Genomic DNA, 16,182 nt, shown 5'->3' with positions numbered 1-16,182 from the left:
GGGTTAACCCAAACCACAACTATTACAGTAGACCATGACCTTTGTTCAGTGCACCAGTCACAATGATGCAATAAATATGTTTGTCAAATACACCCAGCCCAGTGTCAACATCACAGTTCAAAGAGCGCAACTAGACTTTATTTAATTTTACTTTCATACAGTTGAGAGAATTTCTGAAAACCCTTCTGTTGTTTAGAGCCAAATTACCTGTAAACTTGTTAATAATAGTTGTAGCTCAAGGTAATGTCAGCCTATTTAATAATGAAAATATAAAAAATGCCCTAATACTAAGCAATTGAAATACAAATTCACTATAATTATAGGCTAATTCTGGAAGCTGTCCTGCACAATCAATGAACCAACAGAGTCGCCTAGGCCTATATGTTCTCTCCCAGACTCATGGATAGAACGTTTGGAGCGTAGCATAAGGTAACCAGTCCATCCAGTATACATAATAGTACAATCCACACTCAAAGACGATTTACTAGAATTTGTTTAATTTTGGAGTATAGGTTAGACCAATTATGTACCAAAGACATCTTAAATCAGTTAATCATTTTTGCCTGCTTAATATACGGTAGGCAATGTATTGCACAATTATTATTTTTAATTCAGAGGTTTTTTTTCAGGCTTGGGCTCATACTGTATGCATAATCTGTGTATGGGTGTTTTAGAATGAATCATCACCTTAAAGCGCTGTCCATTTCATTGTTAGGCTTTGAAACAACATCCACAATGACCATGCTTTCCACTGTTTCAACCTGTTGAATTTCTTTCTTCAAATTTATCAATCACAGTGAGGTGAGTTTTAAAAGCAAGATYCTATTTTGATAAGTGTTACAATTTGTTTTGACGTTAGAGGGACAGTAGAGCCCGGAGTACCAGGCTATTAGCGACCTGATGGTCATTAACGAGTTGGGAACAAACAAGCGTGTCCAGAGTGCATAAGAGGAGATTACCGTGACTCGATGGTCATGTAGAATTTTACTGTTATGAAGACTCATGGGTGCTGGTGTGGGGGTAATACGGTCACCACAAGAGACCAAAGGTGGAGAACGCTGCTCTATTCCACCCACATGATAAAATACCTGTTTAGAAAGTCTTTGTAAATAAATTGTTTGTGTACTTCTCGCCTGTAGGTAAAGAAGGCTTTCTTTGCCTTGGTTGCCAACGGGGTGCGGGCAGCCCCGCTATGGGAGACGAAGAAGCAGAGCTTTGTCGGTAAGTGGGAAATGTCTCTGTTCTATCATCTCTCTCCTCCCAGTCTTAACCTTCCACTTCTCCACATTAGAGGTCMACTGATTATGATTTTTCAACGCCGATACCAATTATTCATGGACCAATAAAAAGCCGATACCGATTTAATTAGATTTTTATATATATTTGTAATAATGACAATTACAACAATACTGAATGAACAATGAACCGTCTTTATTTGAACCTAATATGATAAATACAGTCTTTCGTCTCAAATAATGAAACATGTTCAATTTGGTTTAAATAATGCAAAAACAGTGTTGGAGAAGAAAGTAAAAGTGCAATATGTGCCATGTAAAAAAGCTATTTAAGTTCCTTGCTCAGAACATGAGAACARATGAAAGCTGGTGGTTCAATGTTCACAGTTAAGAAGTTGTAGTTATTATAGTAATTATGACGCGTCAACTATTTCTCGCTATACCATTTGCATTTCATATACAGTTTAAGTCGGAAGTTTACACACACTTAGTTTGGAGTCATTAACTCGTTTTTCAACCACTCCACAAATTTCTTGTTAACAAACTATAGTTTTGGCAAGTCCGTTAAAACATCTACTTTGTACATGAAGTTATTTTTACAACAATTGTTTACAGACAGATTATTTGACTAATAATTCACTGAAGTCGGAAGTTTACATACACCTTAGCCAAATACATGTAAACTCAGTTTTTCACATTTTCTGACATTTAATCCTAGTAGAAATTCCCTGTCTTAGGTCAGTTAGGATCACCACTTTATTTTAAGAATGTGAAATGTCCAAATAATAGTAGAGAATTATTTATATCAGTATTTATTTATTTATTTTATCACATTCCCAGTGGGTCGGAAGTTTACATTACACTCAATTAGTATTTGGTAGCATTGCCTTTAAATTGTTTAACTTGGMTCAAAKGTTTCGGGTAGCCTTTCACAAGCTTCCCACAATAACTTGGGTGAATTTTGACCCATTCCTCCTGACAGAGCTGGTGTAAATGAGTCAGGTTTGTAGGCCTCTTTGCTCGCACATGCTTATTCAGTTCTGCCCACAAATATCTATAGGTTTGAGGTCAGGGCTTTGTGATGGCCACTCCAATACATTGACATTGTTGTCCTTAAGCCATTTTGCCACAACTTTGGAAATATGCTTGGGGTCATTGTCCATTTGGAAGACCCATTTGCGACCAAGCTTTAACTTCCTGACTGATGTCTTGAGATGTTGCGTCAATATATACACATCATTTTTCTTTCTAATGATGCCATCTATTTTGAAGTGCACCAGTCCCTCCTGCAGCAAAGCACCCCCACAACATGATCCTGCCACCCCCGTGCTTCACGGTTGGGATGGTGTTCTTCGGCTTGTAAGCCTCCCCTTTTCCCTCCAAACATAACTATGGGCATTATGGCCAAACAATTCTATTTTCGTTTCATCAGACCAGAGGACATTTCTCCAAAAAGTACGATATTTGTCCCCATGTGCAGTTGCAAACCATAGTCTGCCTTTTTTATGGCAGTTTTGGCGCAGTGGCTTCTTACTTGCTGAGCGGCCTTTCAGGTTATGTCGATATAGGACTCGTTTTACTGTGGATTTAGATATTTTTGTACCGGTTTCCTCCAGTGTCTTCACAAGGTCCATTCTGGGATTGATTTGCACTTTTCGCACAAAAGTACGTTCATCTCTAGGAGACTGAACGCGTCTCCTTCCTGAGCGGTATGACGGCGTGGTCCCATGGTGTTTATACTTGCGTACTATTGTCTATATAGATGAACGTGGTACCTTCAGGCATTTGGAAATTGCTTCCAAGCATGAACCAGACTTGTGGAGGTGTAAAAATCAATTTTTCTGAGGTCTTGGCTGATTTTATTTTAATTTTCCCATGATGTCAAGCAAAGAGGCACTGAGTTTAAAGGTAGGCCTTGAAATACATCCACAGGTATACCTCCAATTGATTCAAATGACGTCAATTAGCCTATCAGAAGCTTKTAAAGCCGTAACATAATTTTCTGGAATTTTCCAAGCTGTTTAAAGTCAGTCAACTTAGTGTATGTAAACTTCTGACCCACTGGAATTGTGATACAGTGAAATAATCTCTGAAAACAATTCTTGGAAAAATTACTTGTCATGGACAAAGTAGATGTTCTAACCGACTTGCCAAAACTATAGTTTGTTCTCAAGAAATTTGTGGAGGGGTTGAATAATTCGTTTTTTATGACTCCAACCTAAGTGTATGTAAACTTCCTACTTCAACTGTAGGTCTGTAGCACTTTGGGTCTAGAGTGTCTCCCACTTTTAATAGGGGGATGATCGCAGCAGCTGTCCAATCTTTGGGTATCTCAGACGATACGAAAGAGATTGAACAGGCTAATAATAGGGGTTGCAACAATTTCGGCAGATAATTTTAGAGAGGGTCCAGATTGTTTAGTCTGGCTGATTTGTAGGTGTCCAGAATTTGCAGATCTTTCAGAACATCAGCTATCTGGATTTAGGTTGAAAGAGAAATGGCGAGTACGTTTAACCTGTCTAGCCCCGGGTTCCGCTAGCGGAACCCCCCCCCCCCCACATTCCACTGAAAAGCAGCGCTTGAAATTCAAAAAATATTTTTTCGAAATATTTAACTTCGCAAGTCCAATACAGCAAATGAAGATAAACATATTGTGAATCCAGCCAACATGTCCGATTTTTTGAAATGTTTTACAGCGAAAACATCACGTATATTTATGTTAGCTCACCACCAAATACAAAAAAGCACACATTTCTTTCACAGCACAGGTAGCTTGCACAAAACCCCAAATAGAGATAGAATTAGTCACTAACCAAGAAACAAACTTCATCAGATGACAGTCTTTAACATGTTATACAATAAACTATGTTTTGTTCGAAAAATGTGCATATTCAGGTATAAATCATAGTTTTACATTGCAGCTACAATCACAAATAGCACCGACGCAGCAAGAATAACTACAGAAACCAACGTGAATACCTAAAATACTCATCATAAAACATTTATGAAAAATACATGGTGTACAGCAAATGAAAGACAAACATCTTGTGAATCCAGCCAATATTTCAGATTAAGTGTTTTTACAGCAAAAACACAATATAGCATTATATTAGCGTACCACAATAGCCAACCACACAACCGCATTCATTCACCGCAAAGGTAGCATCGCAAAAAAACAGCAAAAAGATATCAAACGATTCACTAACCTTGACAAACTTCATCAGATGACAGTCTATAACACATGTTACACAATACATATATGTTTTGTTCGAAAATGTGCATATTTAGCGTACAAATCGTGTTTTACAATGTGAATACGTAGCCAAACTGCACAAAATTATCCGGTATATTTCTGACACTCATCTAATCAAAGAACTCATCATAAACTTTACTAAAAAATACATGTTGTACAGCAAATGAAAGATACACTAAAAATAATTTTAGTACGACATACAGCTTACGTTATAGCGAGACAGCGCCTGCAATGAGGCGGAAAATAGTACTAAACATTTTCCACAGAAATACGAAATATACATCATAAATGGTTCCTACTTTTGCTAGCTCCATCAGATAGTTGTACAAGGAGTCTTTGTCCAGAATAAATCTTGTTTTTGGTTTTTAGAATATTCCTCTTCTCCTGTCGAATTAGCAACCAAACTAGCCAAGTGGCGCGAAGTTGTCCATCTTCACCAAACGCAGAAACGGAAAACGCCAAAACTCCCGATAAACGTTCATAAATCTGATAAAACTATATTGAAAAAACATACTTTACGATATTATCACATGTATCAAATAAAATCAAAGCCGGAATATTAGCCGTCTATACCGAAAGCTTTTCAGAAGGCAATCCAGGGTTCCTTCCGCCTTGCTGAACAAAGAAATTTGGTCACGTCATTCCAAGAGCTCTTGTTCGACCTCAGATCAAGCTAGACACCCATTCCACCTCTCACTGCCTATTGACATCTAGTGGAAGGCGCATGAAGTGCATGATATCCATAGATTCAAGCAAATGAATAGGAAGGCCCTGGAACAGAGCCTCGATTTCAGATTTTTCACTTCCTGACAGGAAGTTTGCTGCAAAAATGAGTTCTGTTTTACTCACAGATATAATTCAAACGGTTTTAGAAACTTGAGTGTTTTCTATCCCAATAGTAATAATAATATGCATATTGTACGATCTAGAATAGAGTACGAGGCCGTTTAAATTGGGCACGATTTTTTCCAAAAGTGAAAACACGCACACCTATCCCAAAGAAGAACTAAATATGCAGGTTTAAAAAAGATATACTTCTGTTATTCATTTAAGATAAGCATTGAGTTTATGCTTAGGCACATTTTGTTGTCTTTTTTTTTGCGAATGTGCTTTTGTTAAAATCAACCCCCTTTGGCGTAGTTAAAGTAGGCTGTGATTCGAATGATAAATTAACAGGCACCGCATTGATTATATGCAACGCAGGACAAACTAGTTACCCTAGTAATATCAGCAATAATGTGTAGTTAACTAGTATTTATGTGAAGATTGATTGTTTTTTATAAGATAAGTTTAATGCTAGTTAGCAAAATCCTGGCTCATTGCAGCCACAAGTACCTTTTGACGCTGCACTCGCGTAACAAGGTGGTCAGCCTGCCACGCAGTTTACTCATGGATTGCAATGTAATCGGCGTCCAAAAACAGATTACCGATTGTTATGAAAACTTTAAATCGCCCTGATTTTAATTGGTCGACCTCTACTCACATCCTTAACCTTTTTTAAACAATGCATTGTTTCTTTCTCTCCATCCCTTGTCGCTCTCTCTCTCCTTCATCCGGTCTTTCCTTCGCTCCCCCTTGAACCGGCCAGCGTAATGCAGACAGATATAATACTGTTCTCTCCTCGTACTTGCCAGGTAATGGAGACAATATAATACAATTCTCCTCTCCTCGTATTGGGCCAGCTAAGCAGACATATATAATACTGTTCTCTCCTCTAACTCGTATCTGGGCCAGGGTAATGGAGACAGATATAATACTGTTCTCTCCTCTACTCTCTCGATCTGCCAGGTAATGAACAGATATAATACTGTTCTCTCCTCTCTCTATCTGGGCCAGGTATGGAGACAGATATAATACTTTCTCTCTCTACTCTCCTCGTATTCTGCCAGGGTAATAGAGACAGATATAATACTGTTCTCTCCTCTATCTGCGGCCAGGGGTAATGGAACCAGATATAATACTTCTCTCTCTCTCTCCCGTATCTGGGCCAGAAATGAGACAGATATAATTACTGTTCTCTCCCTCTATCTGGGCCAGGTAATGAGACAGATATAATACTGTTCTCTCCTCGTATCTGGGCCAGGTAATGGAGACAGATATAATTACTGTTCTCTCTCTCTACTCTCCTCGTATCTGGGCCAGGGTAATGAGACAGATAATAATACTGCTTTCTCCTCCCGTATCTGGGCCAGGGTAATGGAGACAGAATAATACTGTTCTCTCCTCTCCTCGTATCTGGGCCAGCGTTAATGCAGACAGATATAATACTATCTCTCCTCGTATCTGGCCAGGTAATGGAGACAGATATAATACTGTCCTCTCCTCGTATCTGGCCAGCGTAATGCAGACAGATATAATACTGTTCTCTCTCTCCTCGTATCTGGGCCAGTGTAATGCAGACAATATAATACTGTTCTCTCCTCTCCTCGTATTCTGGCCAGCTAATGCAGACAGATATAATACTGTTCTCTCCTCTCCTCGTATCTGGCCAGGTAATTCAGACAGATATAATACTGTTCTCTCCTCGTATCTGGCCAGCGTAATGGAGACAGATATAATACTGTTCTCTCCTCTCCTCTATCTGGGCCACGTAATGCAGACAGATATAATACTGTTCTCTCCTCTACTTCCTCGTATCTGGGCCACGTAATGCAGACAGATATAATACTTTCTCTCCTCTCCTCGTTATCTGGGCCAGCGTAATGCAGACAGAATATAATACTGATCTCTCCTCGTATCTGGGCCAGGTAATGGAGACATATAATACTGTCTCTCTCCTCGTATCTGGCCAGCGTAATGCAGACAATAAATACTGTTCTTCTCCTCCTCGTATCTGGGCCAGTGTAATGCAGACAGATATAATACTGTTCTCTCCTCTCCTCGTATCTGCCTAGCTGTAATGCAGACAGATATAATACTGTTCTTCCTCTCCTCGTATCTGGCCATTCAGTAATGCAACAGATATAATACTGTCTCTCTCCTCGTATCTGGGCCAGCGTAATGGAGACAGATATAATACTGTTCTCTCCTTCTTCCTCGTATCTGGCCAGCCGTAATGCAGACAGATATAATACTGTTCTCTCCTCTACTTTCCTCGTATCTGGCCAGCGTAATGCAGACAGATATAATACTTTCTCTCCTCGTATCTGGGCAGGTAATGAGACAAGATATAATACTTTCTCTCCTCGTACTGGCCCGTAATGCAGACAGATATAATACTGATCTCTCCTCTTATCTGGCCAGGGGTAATGAGACAGATATAATACTCCCTCTCCTCGTATCTGGGCCAGCGTAATGCAGACCAGATATAATACTGTTCTCTCCTCTCCTCGTATCTGGGCCAGGGTAATGCAGACAGATATAATACTGTTCTCTCCTCGTATCTGGGCCAGCGTAATGGAGACAGATATAATACTGTTCTCTCCTCTCCTCATATCTGGGCCAGCGTAATGGAGACAGATATAATACTGTTCTCTCCTCTCCTCGTATCTGGGCCAGCGTAATGCAGACAGATATAATACTGTTCTCTCCTCTACTTTCCTCGTATCTGGGCCAGCGTAATGCAGACAGATATAATACTGTTCTCTCGCCGTCTCTGAGAACAGAAATACAGACACAATAGTGTATTTTTACTGTAATTGCTCTGTTTTTCAACAATTGGTTGAACAATATAGCAATGTGCCCATCTATGGTTAGGGGACACGCATCTTGTGTAGCTGTCCCGGCTGCAACAAAATGATGTGAGTGTAGAGCCTGACGTCTCCCTGCAACCTTCCACGCATCAGAAATCAAGCCCACCTGTCCGATAGAGCAAGATGCACAGATGGGCTATACTGAGAATCAAGCCCTTCCACTACACTGTTCCTTCTCACCTCTAGGCGATACTGATGTCAATGAGGAGTGAGTGTGTGCGTGTCTGTGTGTGAAATAGTGTCACAGAAATAGGCCCTGGTCTCGTATCTCCCAAATGTCTCTTCTGTTCTACCTGTACCCACCTTCCTCCCCGCTGCTCCTTCTGTTCTACCTGTACCCACCTCCACGCTGCTCCTATCTTATTTTTTTAGTACTATCCTCAGTACCAGTGTGTGTATGTGCTAGGTCAAATCCAACACCTATGCAATGTAAATAATCACTCAACAAGGCCTTTCTCTCTGTCTCTCTCTAGGAATGTTAACCATCACAGACTTCATCAACATCCTCCACAGATACTACAAGTCTCCCATGGTACGTGTCCTCTCATCAAACAGACACAAATGAGTCCTGGGTTGTGTTCATTGGGGCTTGCATTAGAAAAAAAGATTTAGCGATGGTAAACTAAAGGTGCATGATAGAACGATACTTGTATTTTGCAACCGTAGTCGCTCTTCCTTTAGTTTGGACTGACTATGATGAGTGGGCTAGCCAAAAACCTTGAATTTTCATCCAACACTCACTCACTCCTGGATCAGTAATTTAATGATTGATGTAGCTGCTGTTTACAGGAAACTGGAAAAGGCCTCAGATGTTTGCTATTGTATTATCAGGGGGGTCCTTTCTGGGGCATACATCTACATTATATTTTTTTTTAGCAGCGGTGGTGCTTACTGTGTATAGGGGAAACACTGCAACCACTCTACAGGGAAAAAAGGTCCTTCAACAAACATGACCTAGGAAATGGCCCGTCCCCAGTCCTTCAACACACATGACCTAGGAAATGGCCCGTCCCCAGTCCTTCAACACACATGACCTAGGAAATGGCCCGTCCCCAGTCCTTCAACACACATGACCTAGGAAATGGCCCGTCCCCAGTCCTTCAAACAACACATGACCTAGGAAATGGCCCGTCCCCAGTCCTTCAACACACATGACCTAGGAAATGGCCCGTCCCCAGTCCTTCAACACACATGACCTAGAGAATGGCCCGCCCCCAGTCCTTCACACACATGACCTAGGAAATGGCCCGTCCCCAGTCCTTCAACACACATGACCTAGGAAATGGCCCGTCCAGTCCTTCAACACCACATGGCACTAGGAAATCGCCCGTCCCCCAGTCCTTCAACACACATGACCTAGGAAATGGCCCGTCCCCAGTCCTTCAACACACATGACCTAGGAAATGCCCGTCCCAGTCCTTCAACACACATGACCTAGGAAATGGCCCGTCCCAGTCCTTCAACACACATGACCTAGAAATGCCCGTCCCCAGTCCTTCACACCACATGACCTAGAGAAATGGCACGTCCCCAGTCCTTCAACACACATGACCTAGGAAATGCCCGTCCCCAGTCCTTCAACCACACATGACTAGAAATGCGCCCGTCCCCAGCTGTTCATGATAATGCGCTCAATGTAGCTGTGGGTGCTGTAGAAATCGCCTTTTTTTGTTTTTGTAATGAAATCGAGGACCTGCTACTCTGTCCTTTCCTCGGTTATTTATTAGCAGCGGTTCTCATAACTGTCTTTTATGTCGGAGAGGGCTGACGTGGACCTGATTGAGACCCTCTAGGAAACCAGTTCGATTTTTCATTATTTTTTTATATTTTTCTGTTTCATGAAGTTGCTATTTCTATCACTCTTCTTTTTACAAAATAAAACGCTGCAAATGTAGTAATGTCTGCCACGTTCAAATCATGGAATGAATGTTAAATATCACAAATTATTCAATGTTCTGTCTATTTTAGGTACAAATATATGAGCTGGAGGAGCATAAAATTGAAACGTGGAGAGGTATGGGAACTTTCCAGCTATTTTACAGCAACTTTCCCATTTCAAAACCAACATTTTTATCAGTTGTTCAACAAATAATAAAGACATTTATTTTGTAGTTTGATGTTTGTTTATTTTTATTTTTAAGAGCTCTACCTACAAGAAACCTTTAAGCCGTTAGTAAACATATCACCTGATGCAAGGTAAGCCTGTTGTACATGACACCTGCATTTCCTATTTGCCTTTATTTTATGTAGTTTAAATAGCAGTTATGATGGGGGGAAATGAAACTGCAGATCCATGAATAGGATAGTAATGATCCATTCATGATTGACTTAGTGTGCGACCCATTCAGAGCTCTTTGCTCATTATTACATAGAGGAGCTTCCTATGGGTTTAATCAGTCTGTTTATATGAACAATCTATAATCATCTCATAGTTGATTGAGAATTAAAATGTTAAATCTAATTTTCCCAATTTTTTCTTTTTTTTCTTTTCCCCCCACATATAAATACAATTCTATGGTCATAAACACAGTAAATAAGTCTCACTCCACTTCAATTTATAGGTAGAGTAATTTACTGTCAATACACTCTCCCAGGTGGAGTTTTATATTTGTCGTCCATTCCCTACAAAGGTCTGGTACTTTCCCCTTCTATTTCTGCACCTTTTTTCCATGTTTCGATTGGGAGCATAGTTTATTTTCCTCACTCTGAATAATTCAAGGTCCATTTTGTGAAAAGAAGTAAATAAAAAAAATATATAAATACTTTGCTTAAAATACTACTCAACTTCTCCATCTATACAGGTTTATCAACTGAAGCCTCTGGTTTGGTTATGGGCATTTTCTGGCTCCTTTTGGGAGAACACCAGCATCATTTAATTGCTTAGTGACTGATTCAGCTGTCTTCATGACCAGGTCTTACTGACTGATTCAGCTGTCCATTGCCAGGTTTTCTGATGATGTACTCTAGTGTATTTGTTTTAAGGGAGAGATAGACTGACTGACTGTTGGCCATCCCTGATAGTCCCTTGTTTCTGATGACTTCCTGTATGGTTTCTGGTTTAACACGCATGGATGCTTTGTGTGTGCACATCTGGTCAATTTGCTTCAGCCCTTTACTAAATCAAGATTATGCTCACCTTATTGGTCAGTTGCCAGCCAAAATGTGACCTTTGCTTTTAYCCCAAACCCTCTGAAAGACACATACATAGTGTCTTGCAAAAGTTTTCATTCCCCTTGGTGTTTTTCCTATTTTGTTGCATTACAACCTGTCATTTTAAGTTGATTTTTATTTGGATTTCATGTAATAGACATACACAAAATAGTCAAAATTGGTGAAGTGAGGGAAAAAAAATAAATGACTTGTTTCAAAAAATGCTAACAAATAAAAAAACAAAAGTGGTGCGTGCATATGTATTCACCCCCTTTGCTATGAAGCCCCTAAATAAGATCTGGTGCAACCAATTACCTTCAGAAGTCACATAATTAGTTTGATTGCACACAGGTGGACTAAGTGTCACATGATCTGTCACATGATCTCAGTATATATACATCTGTTCTCAAAGGACCCAGAGTCTGCAACACCACTAAGCAAGGGGCACCACCAAGCAAGCAGCACCATGAAGACCAATGAGCTCTCCAAACAGGTCAGGGACAAAGTTGTGGAGAAGTACAGATCAGGGTTGGGTTATAAAAAAGATGCAAAACTTTGAACATCCCACGGAGCACCATTAAATCCATTATTAAAAAATGGAGAGTATGGCACCACAACAAACCTGCCAAGAGAGGACCGCCCACCAAAACTCAGACCAGGCAAGAGAGGCAACAAAGAGACCAAAGATTACCCTGAAGGAGCTGCAAAGCTCCACAGTGGAGATTGGATTATCTGTCCATTGGCCCACTTTAAGCCGGACTCCACAGAGCTGGGCTTTACAGAAGAGTGGCCAGAAAAAAAACATTGCTTAAAGAAAAAAATAAGCAAACACATTTGGTGTTCGCCAAAAGGCATGTGGGAGACTCCCCAAACATATGGAAGAAGGTACTCTGGTCAGATGAGACTAAAATGTAGCTTTTTGGCCATCAAGGAAAACGCTATGTCTGGCAGAAACCCAACACCTCACATCACCCTGAGAACACCATCCCCACAGTGAAGCGTGGTGGCAGCTTCATGCTGTGGGGATGTTTTTCCATCGGCAGGGACTGGGAAACTGGTCAGAAATGAAGGAAAGATGGATGGCGCTAAATACAGGGAAATTCTTGAGGGAAACCTGTTTGTCTTCCAGAGATTTGAGACTGGGATGGAGGTTCATTTTCCAGCAGGACAATGACCCCCAAAAAATCGAGGCAACAAAATAGGAAAAATGCCAAGGGGGGTGAATACTTTCGCAAGCCACTACACACACACACACACACACACACACACACACACACACACACACACACACACACACACACACACACACATTTTGAAGAGGTGCGGGGGGGCTGCCACATTGGGCATTCAAGGCATCTAGGATATGATACCAGCAAGCCTCCGGTTGCCAGCTCACTTTTCCCATCAGATGCGGGATTCTAACTTGCAACCCTTTGGTTGCTGGCTCAACTCTGTAACCACTAGGCGCCCTGCCACCTCAATCAGGTCACCTTCATGTTTTATGGCACCTCTGTTAGGTACTGTAGCATTTCACTCTCCTAGCAGAAACAAATGGTGTTGTGAAACGGGGGTGAGTTTTGAAAGCCTCGTAGCCAACGCAGTACTTTACTCTACAACCTGGACCCATTTAGAACAGCGCAGCAAAGTGCTTAATTTGACTAATATGTTTGTTCATGCACAGAAGACTGGCGGTCAAACATCGGTTTTAGAGTTGTTACTCTCGCATGGCTGTCTGCCAGGGTTGTTTGGAGAAATAATGTGCTATGTTAGCTATGAGGCTTTCTGAAAACTCACCATAATTTAGTTATGGTCAGACCCTCAGGATATACACTCAGTGTACCAAACATTAGCAACATCTTCCTAATATTGAGTTGCGCACCCTTTGGCACTCAGAACAGCCTCAATTCTTCGGGGCATGAACTACATGGTGTCAAGTGTTCCACAGGGATGCTCGCCCATGTTGACTCGTACTTCCCACAGTTGTCAAGTTGGCTGGATGTCCTTTGGGTGGTGGACCATTCTTTGATACACGGGAGAAAATGTTGAGCGTGAAAAGCCRTGCAGCGTTGCAGTTCTTGACACACTCAAACCGTGTGCCTGGCACCTACTACTATACCCCATTCAAAGGAACTTAAATATTTTCTTTCCCATTCAACCTCTGAATGGCACACATACAATCCGTCTCAAGGCTGAAAAATTATTTGACACTTTCTCCTCCCCTTCATCTACACTGATTTGAAGTGGATTTAACAGGTGACATAAATAAGGGATCATAGCTTTCACCTGGAGTCACCTGACCAGTCTGTCATGGAAAGAGCTGTTCTTAATGTTTTGTATACTCGGGGTAAATCTATGCTTTTTCTCTCAACTATTCACTATCACACACAATTCAATAGAAGAGCTCTCTTGCAGTACACTCACTGTTATTGTTCTATGCTCTTAACATCAAACAGATTGACTAAGTAGGATGAATGACTGCACTTAAAGGTAACTTGGACTTTGAACCTGTTCTTTTGGAGAAGACTCCACCATGACATGTGCTGTTTTAAAGATGGAGACTATTGATTGATGAAGAGTCAATGTATCAACACCCTCTGTCTCCAGTGCTTTATTGGCAACAACAAGTTGTCTGTTATTTTAACTTGATCTTCTATCTTACCCTCCCCCCCCTCTTTCAGTATATTTGACGCGGTATACTCGCTCATCAAGAACAAGATCCATCGGCTGCCCGTCATCGACCCAGTCAGCGGAAACGCACTTTATATCCTCACACACAAGAGAATCCTCAAGTTCCTCCAGCTCTTTGTAAGTAGGCCTAGCACTGGATTGATGAAGCACGGGCTCTCTTATGTAAACAAACAGTGGATTTGAATGTAAGAGCATGCTGCCCCCTGTTGGATCTCCATGGAAGTAAAGATTACATTTTTACATTTTAGTCATTTTGTAGACGCTCTTATCCGGAGCGACTTACATGATCAATTAGGGTTAAGTGCCTTGCTCAAGGGCACATCGACAGATGTTACACCTAGACTGCTCTGGGATTCAAACCAGTGACCTTTCGATTACTGGCCCAACGCTCGCAACCGCTAGGCTACCTGCCGCCCCATCTAACGAAAGGGAAATTAAAGAGGAAACATAAAGGCAGGGTGATGAAAGGATGGCGACAGAGCCTAGAGAGCTGTCCTGATTCAGTAGAAGATTAGTTTAATCTATCTGATCGTCTGGGATGACCTCCTCACCAGTCTAGAGGAGAGAATATGGTGACTATACATTGTAGTTCACCCATTTCAAATCCATTCATTCAGGAGATGAATTTGAGAGTTGGAGTCCAATGAGGATTCCTTGAATTCCTGTGAACTGTATTCCGTTTTGTTAGATTTCCTGAATTGACCGTGTTAACAGGGTAGTACTGTAGCAGTCTGCCGGCTAGAGAAACGGTATTGTCTAAATATAAGGTGTCTGACGTGTAGAAGTGAGAGTGAAATGTAAACCACCTCTGCATAATGAAATAGACAGCAGGAAAGACGCTTGGAAACATGAAGCCACTTGACCAAAGGACATCCGTCTGTCCTGGGCTAGACGAAATGATAGACCATAGGTGACTGCACACACAGACAGATACAGACCGAGTGCAAGACAGACAGACAGAGAGAATATGAGACAGATTGGAAAAAAGATAGACATTCATTAGTTATATGAGAAGGACAGACAAACCTGACAGACCGACATGGACAATATCAAATGGAACACATACACTGCTAGAAAGACCGAGCTGACACTACATTAGACGGTCAAATGGAGATGAAACCAGTTTAGTTGATACTCAAATGTCCTCATTAGGGCTCGCAACAAACTTTTGCAACATTTCTGAACAGAAAACAAAAGTGAGTGTTTCTCATTGGCCATGTCCAGGTACTGCTGCCTGGTTTCAGTCTGTTTTCTAACGTTTCCCCCCCKAAAAAATCTCTTCTGAACATATGTCTGTTTTATTTCTTTACTTACCTACACACACACCTTTTTTTTGCACTATTGGTTAGAGCCTGTAAGTAAGCATTTCACTGTTTTATTCGGCGCACGTGACAAATAAACTTTGATTTGATATCCCAGGTGTGTGAGATGCCAAAGCCTGCCTTTATGAAGCAGACCCTGGAGGAGCTGACCATCGGCACCTACCACAACATCGCCTTCATCCACCCCAACACACCCATCATCAAGGCCCTGAACATCTTCGTGGTCCGGAGGGTGTCCGCACTGCCGGTGGTGGACGAGTCGGGTATGTGTGTGCGTCAGGCGGTGTGTATTATTTTTGTGAAGTTGAATTCTGAATTTCTTTGGTTTTGCTCTTTTCAGGGAAAGTCGTGGATATTTATTCCAAGTTTGATGTCATTGTAAGTAATCCCTTTAGTTAACACTTCATGGAGCACCCTTTTAGGAATATTACTAATTTGTTGTTAATGAATATTCCTCATCATAAGTGTACGGTGAACATTCAGAGATGGACCAACTAGTTGTTTGTCTTTGCTGTGTGTAGAACCTTGCTGCTGAGAAGACCTACAACAACCTGGACATCACGGTGACCCAGGCTCTGAGGCATCGRTCGCAGTACTTCGAGGGCGTGATGAAGTGCAACCGGCTCGAGACACTGGAGACTATCGTGGACAGAATAGTCAAAGCAGAGGTGAGATTGACACACATCTGACTTGAACCCTCTCCTGTCAGTCTGACATGGTAGCTAATAACATCTTTCTTTTTTTCTCCCATTTCCATTAAATCCTCCTCTTCTGCCCCGCTCCTCTTCCCCGCTCCTCTTCCACTTCTTCCCCGCTCCTCTTCCACTTCTTCCCCGCTCCTC

General features: G+C 41.4%; 1 protein-coding gene across 2 annotated transcripts in view; it reads left to right on the top strand.

Annotated features, from left to right (window-relative positions):
- Positions 1–16,176, top strand: part of LOC111972795 (5'-AMP-activated protein kinase subunit gamma-2-like) — a 143,819-nt gene extending 127,643 nt beyond the window's left edge. For both annotated transcript variants that reach the window (XM_070446623.1, XM_070446624.1), the window contains 8 exons: positions 1,140–1,221; positions 8,654–8,712; positions 10,149–10,194; positions 10,322–10,376; positions 14,009–14,135; positions 15,438–15,603; positions 15,681–15,718; positions 15,862–16,176. In XM_070446623.1, the coding sequence (XP_070302724.1) occupies positions 1,140–1,221; positions 8,654–8,712; positions 10,149–10,194; positions 10,322–10,376; positions 14,009–14,135; positions 15,438–15,603; positions 15,681–15,718; positions 15,862–16,029 (741 nt within the window). In that variant the 3' untranslated portion in view covers positions 16,030–16,176. The remainder of the gene's footprint in view (positions 1–1,139; positions 1,222–8,653; positions 8,713–10,148; positions 10,195–10,321; positions 10,377–14,008; positions 14,136–15,437; positions 15,604–15,680; positions 15,719–15,861) is intronic.
- Positions 16,177–16,182: the final 6 nt, after the last annotated feature.

The sequence above is a fragment of the Salvelinus sp. IW2-2015 genome, linkage group LG14 (assembly GCF_002910315.2).
Source record: "Salvelinus sp. IW2-2015 linkage group LG14, ASM291031v2, whole genome shotgun sequence".
NCBI classification, from domain to species: Eukaryota; Metazoa; Chordata; class Actinopteri; order Salmoniformes; family Salmonidae; genus Salvelinus; species Salvelinus sp. IW2-2015.
This window is presented reverse-complemented; position numbering and strand designations above follow the sequence as displayed.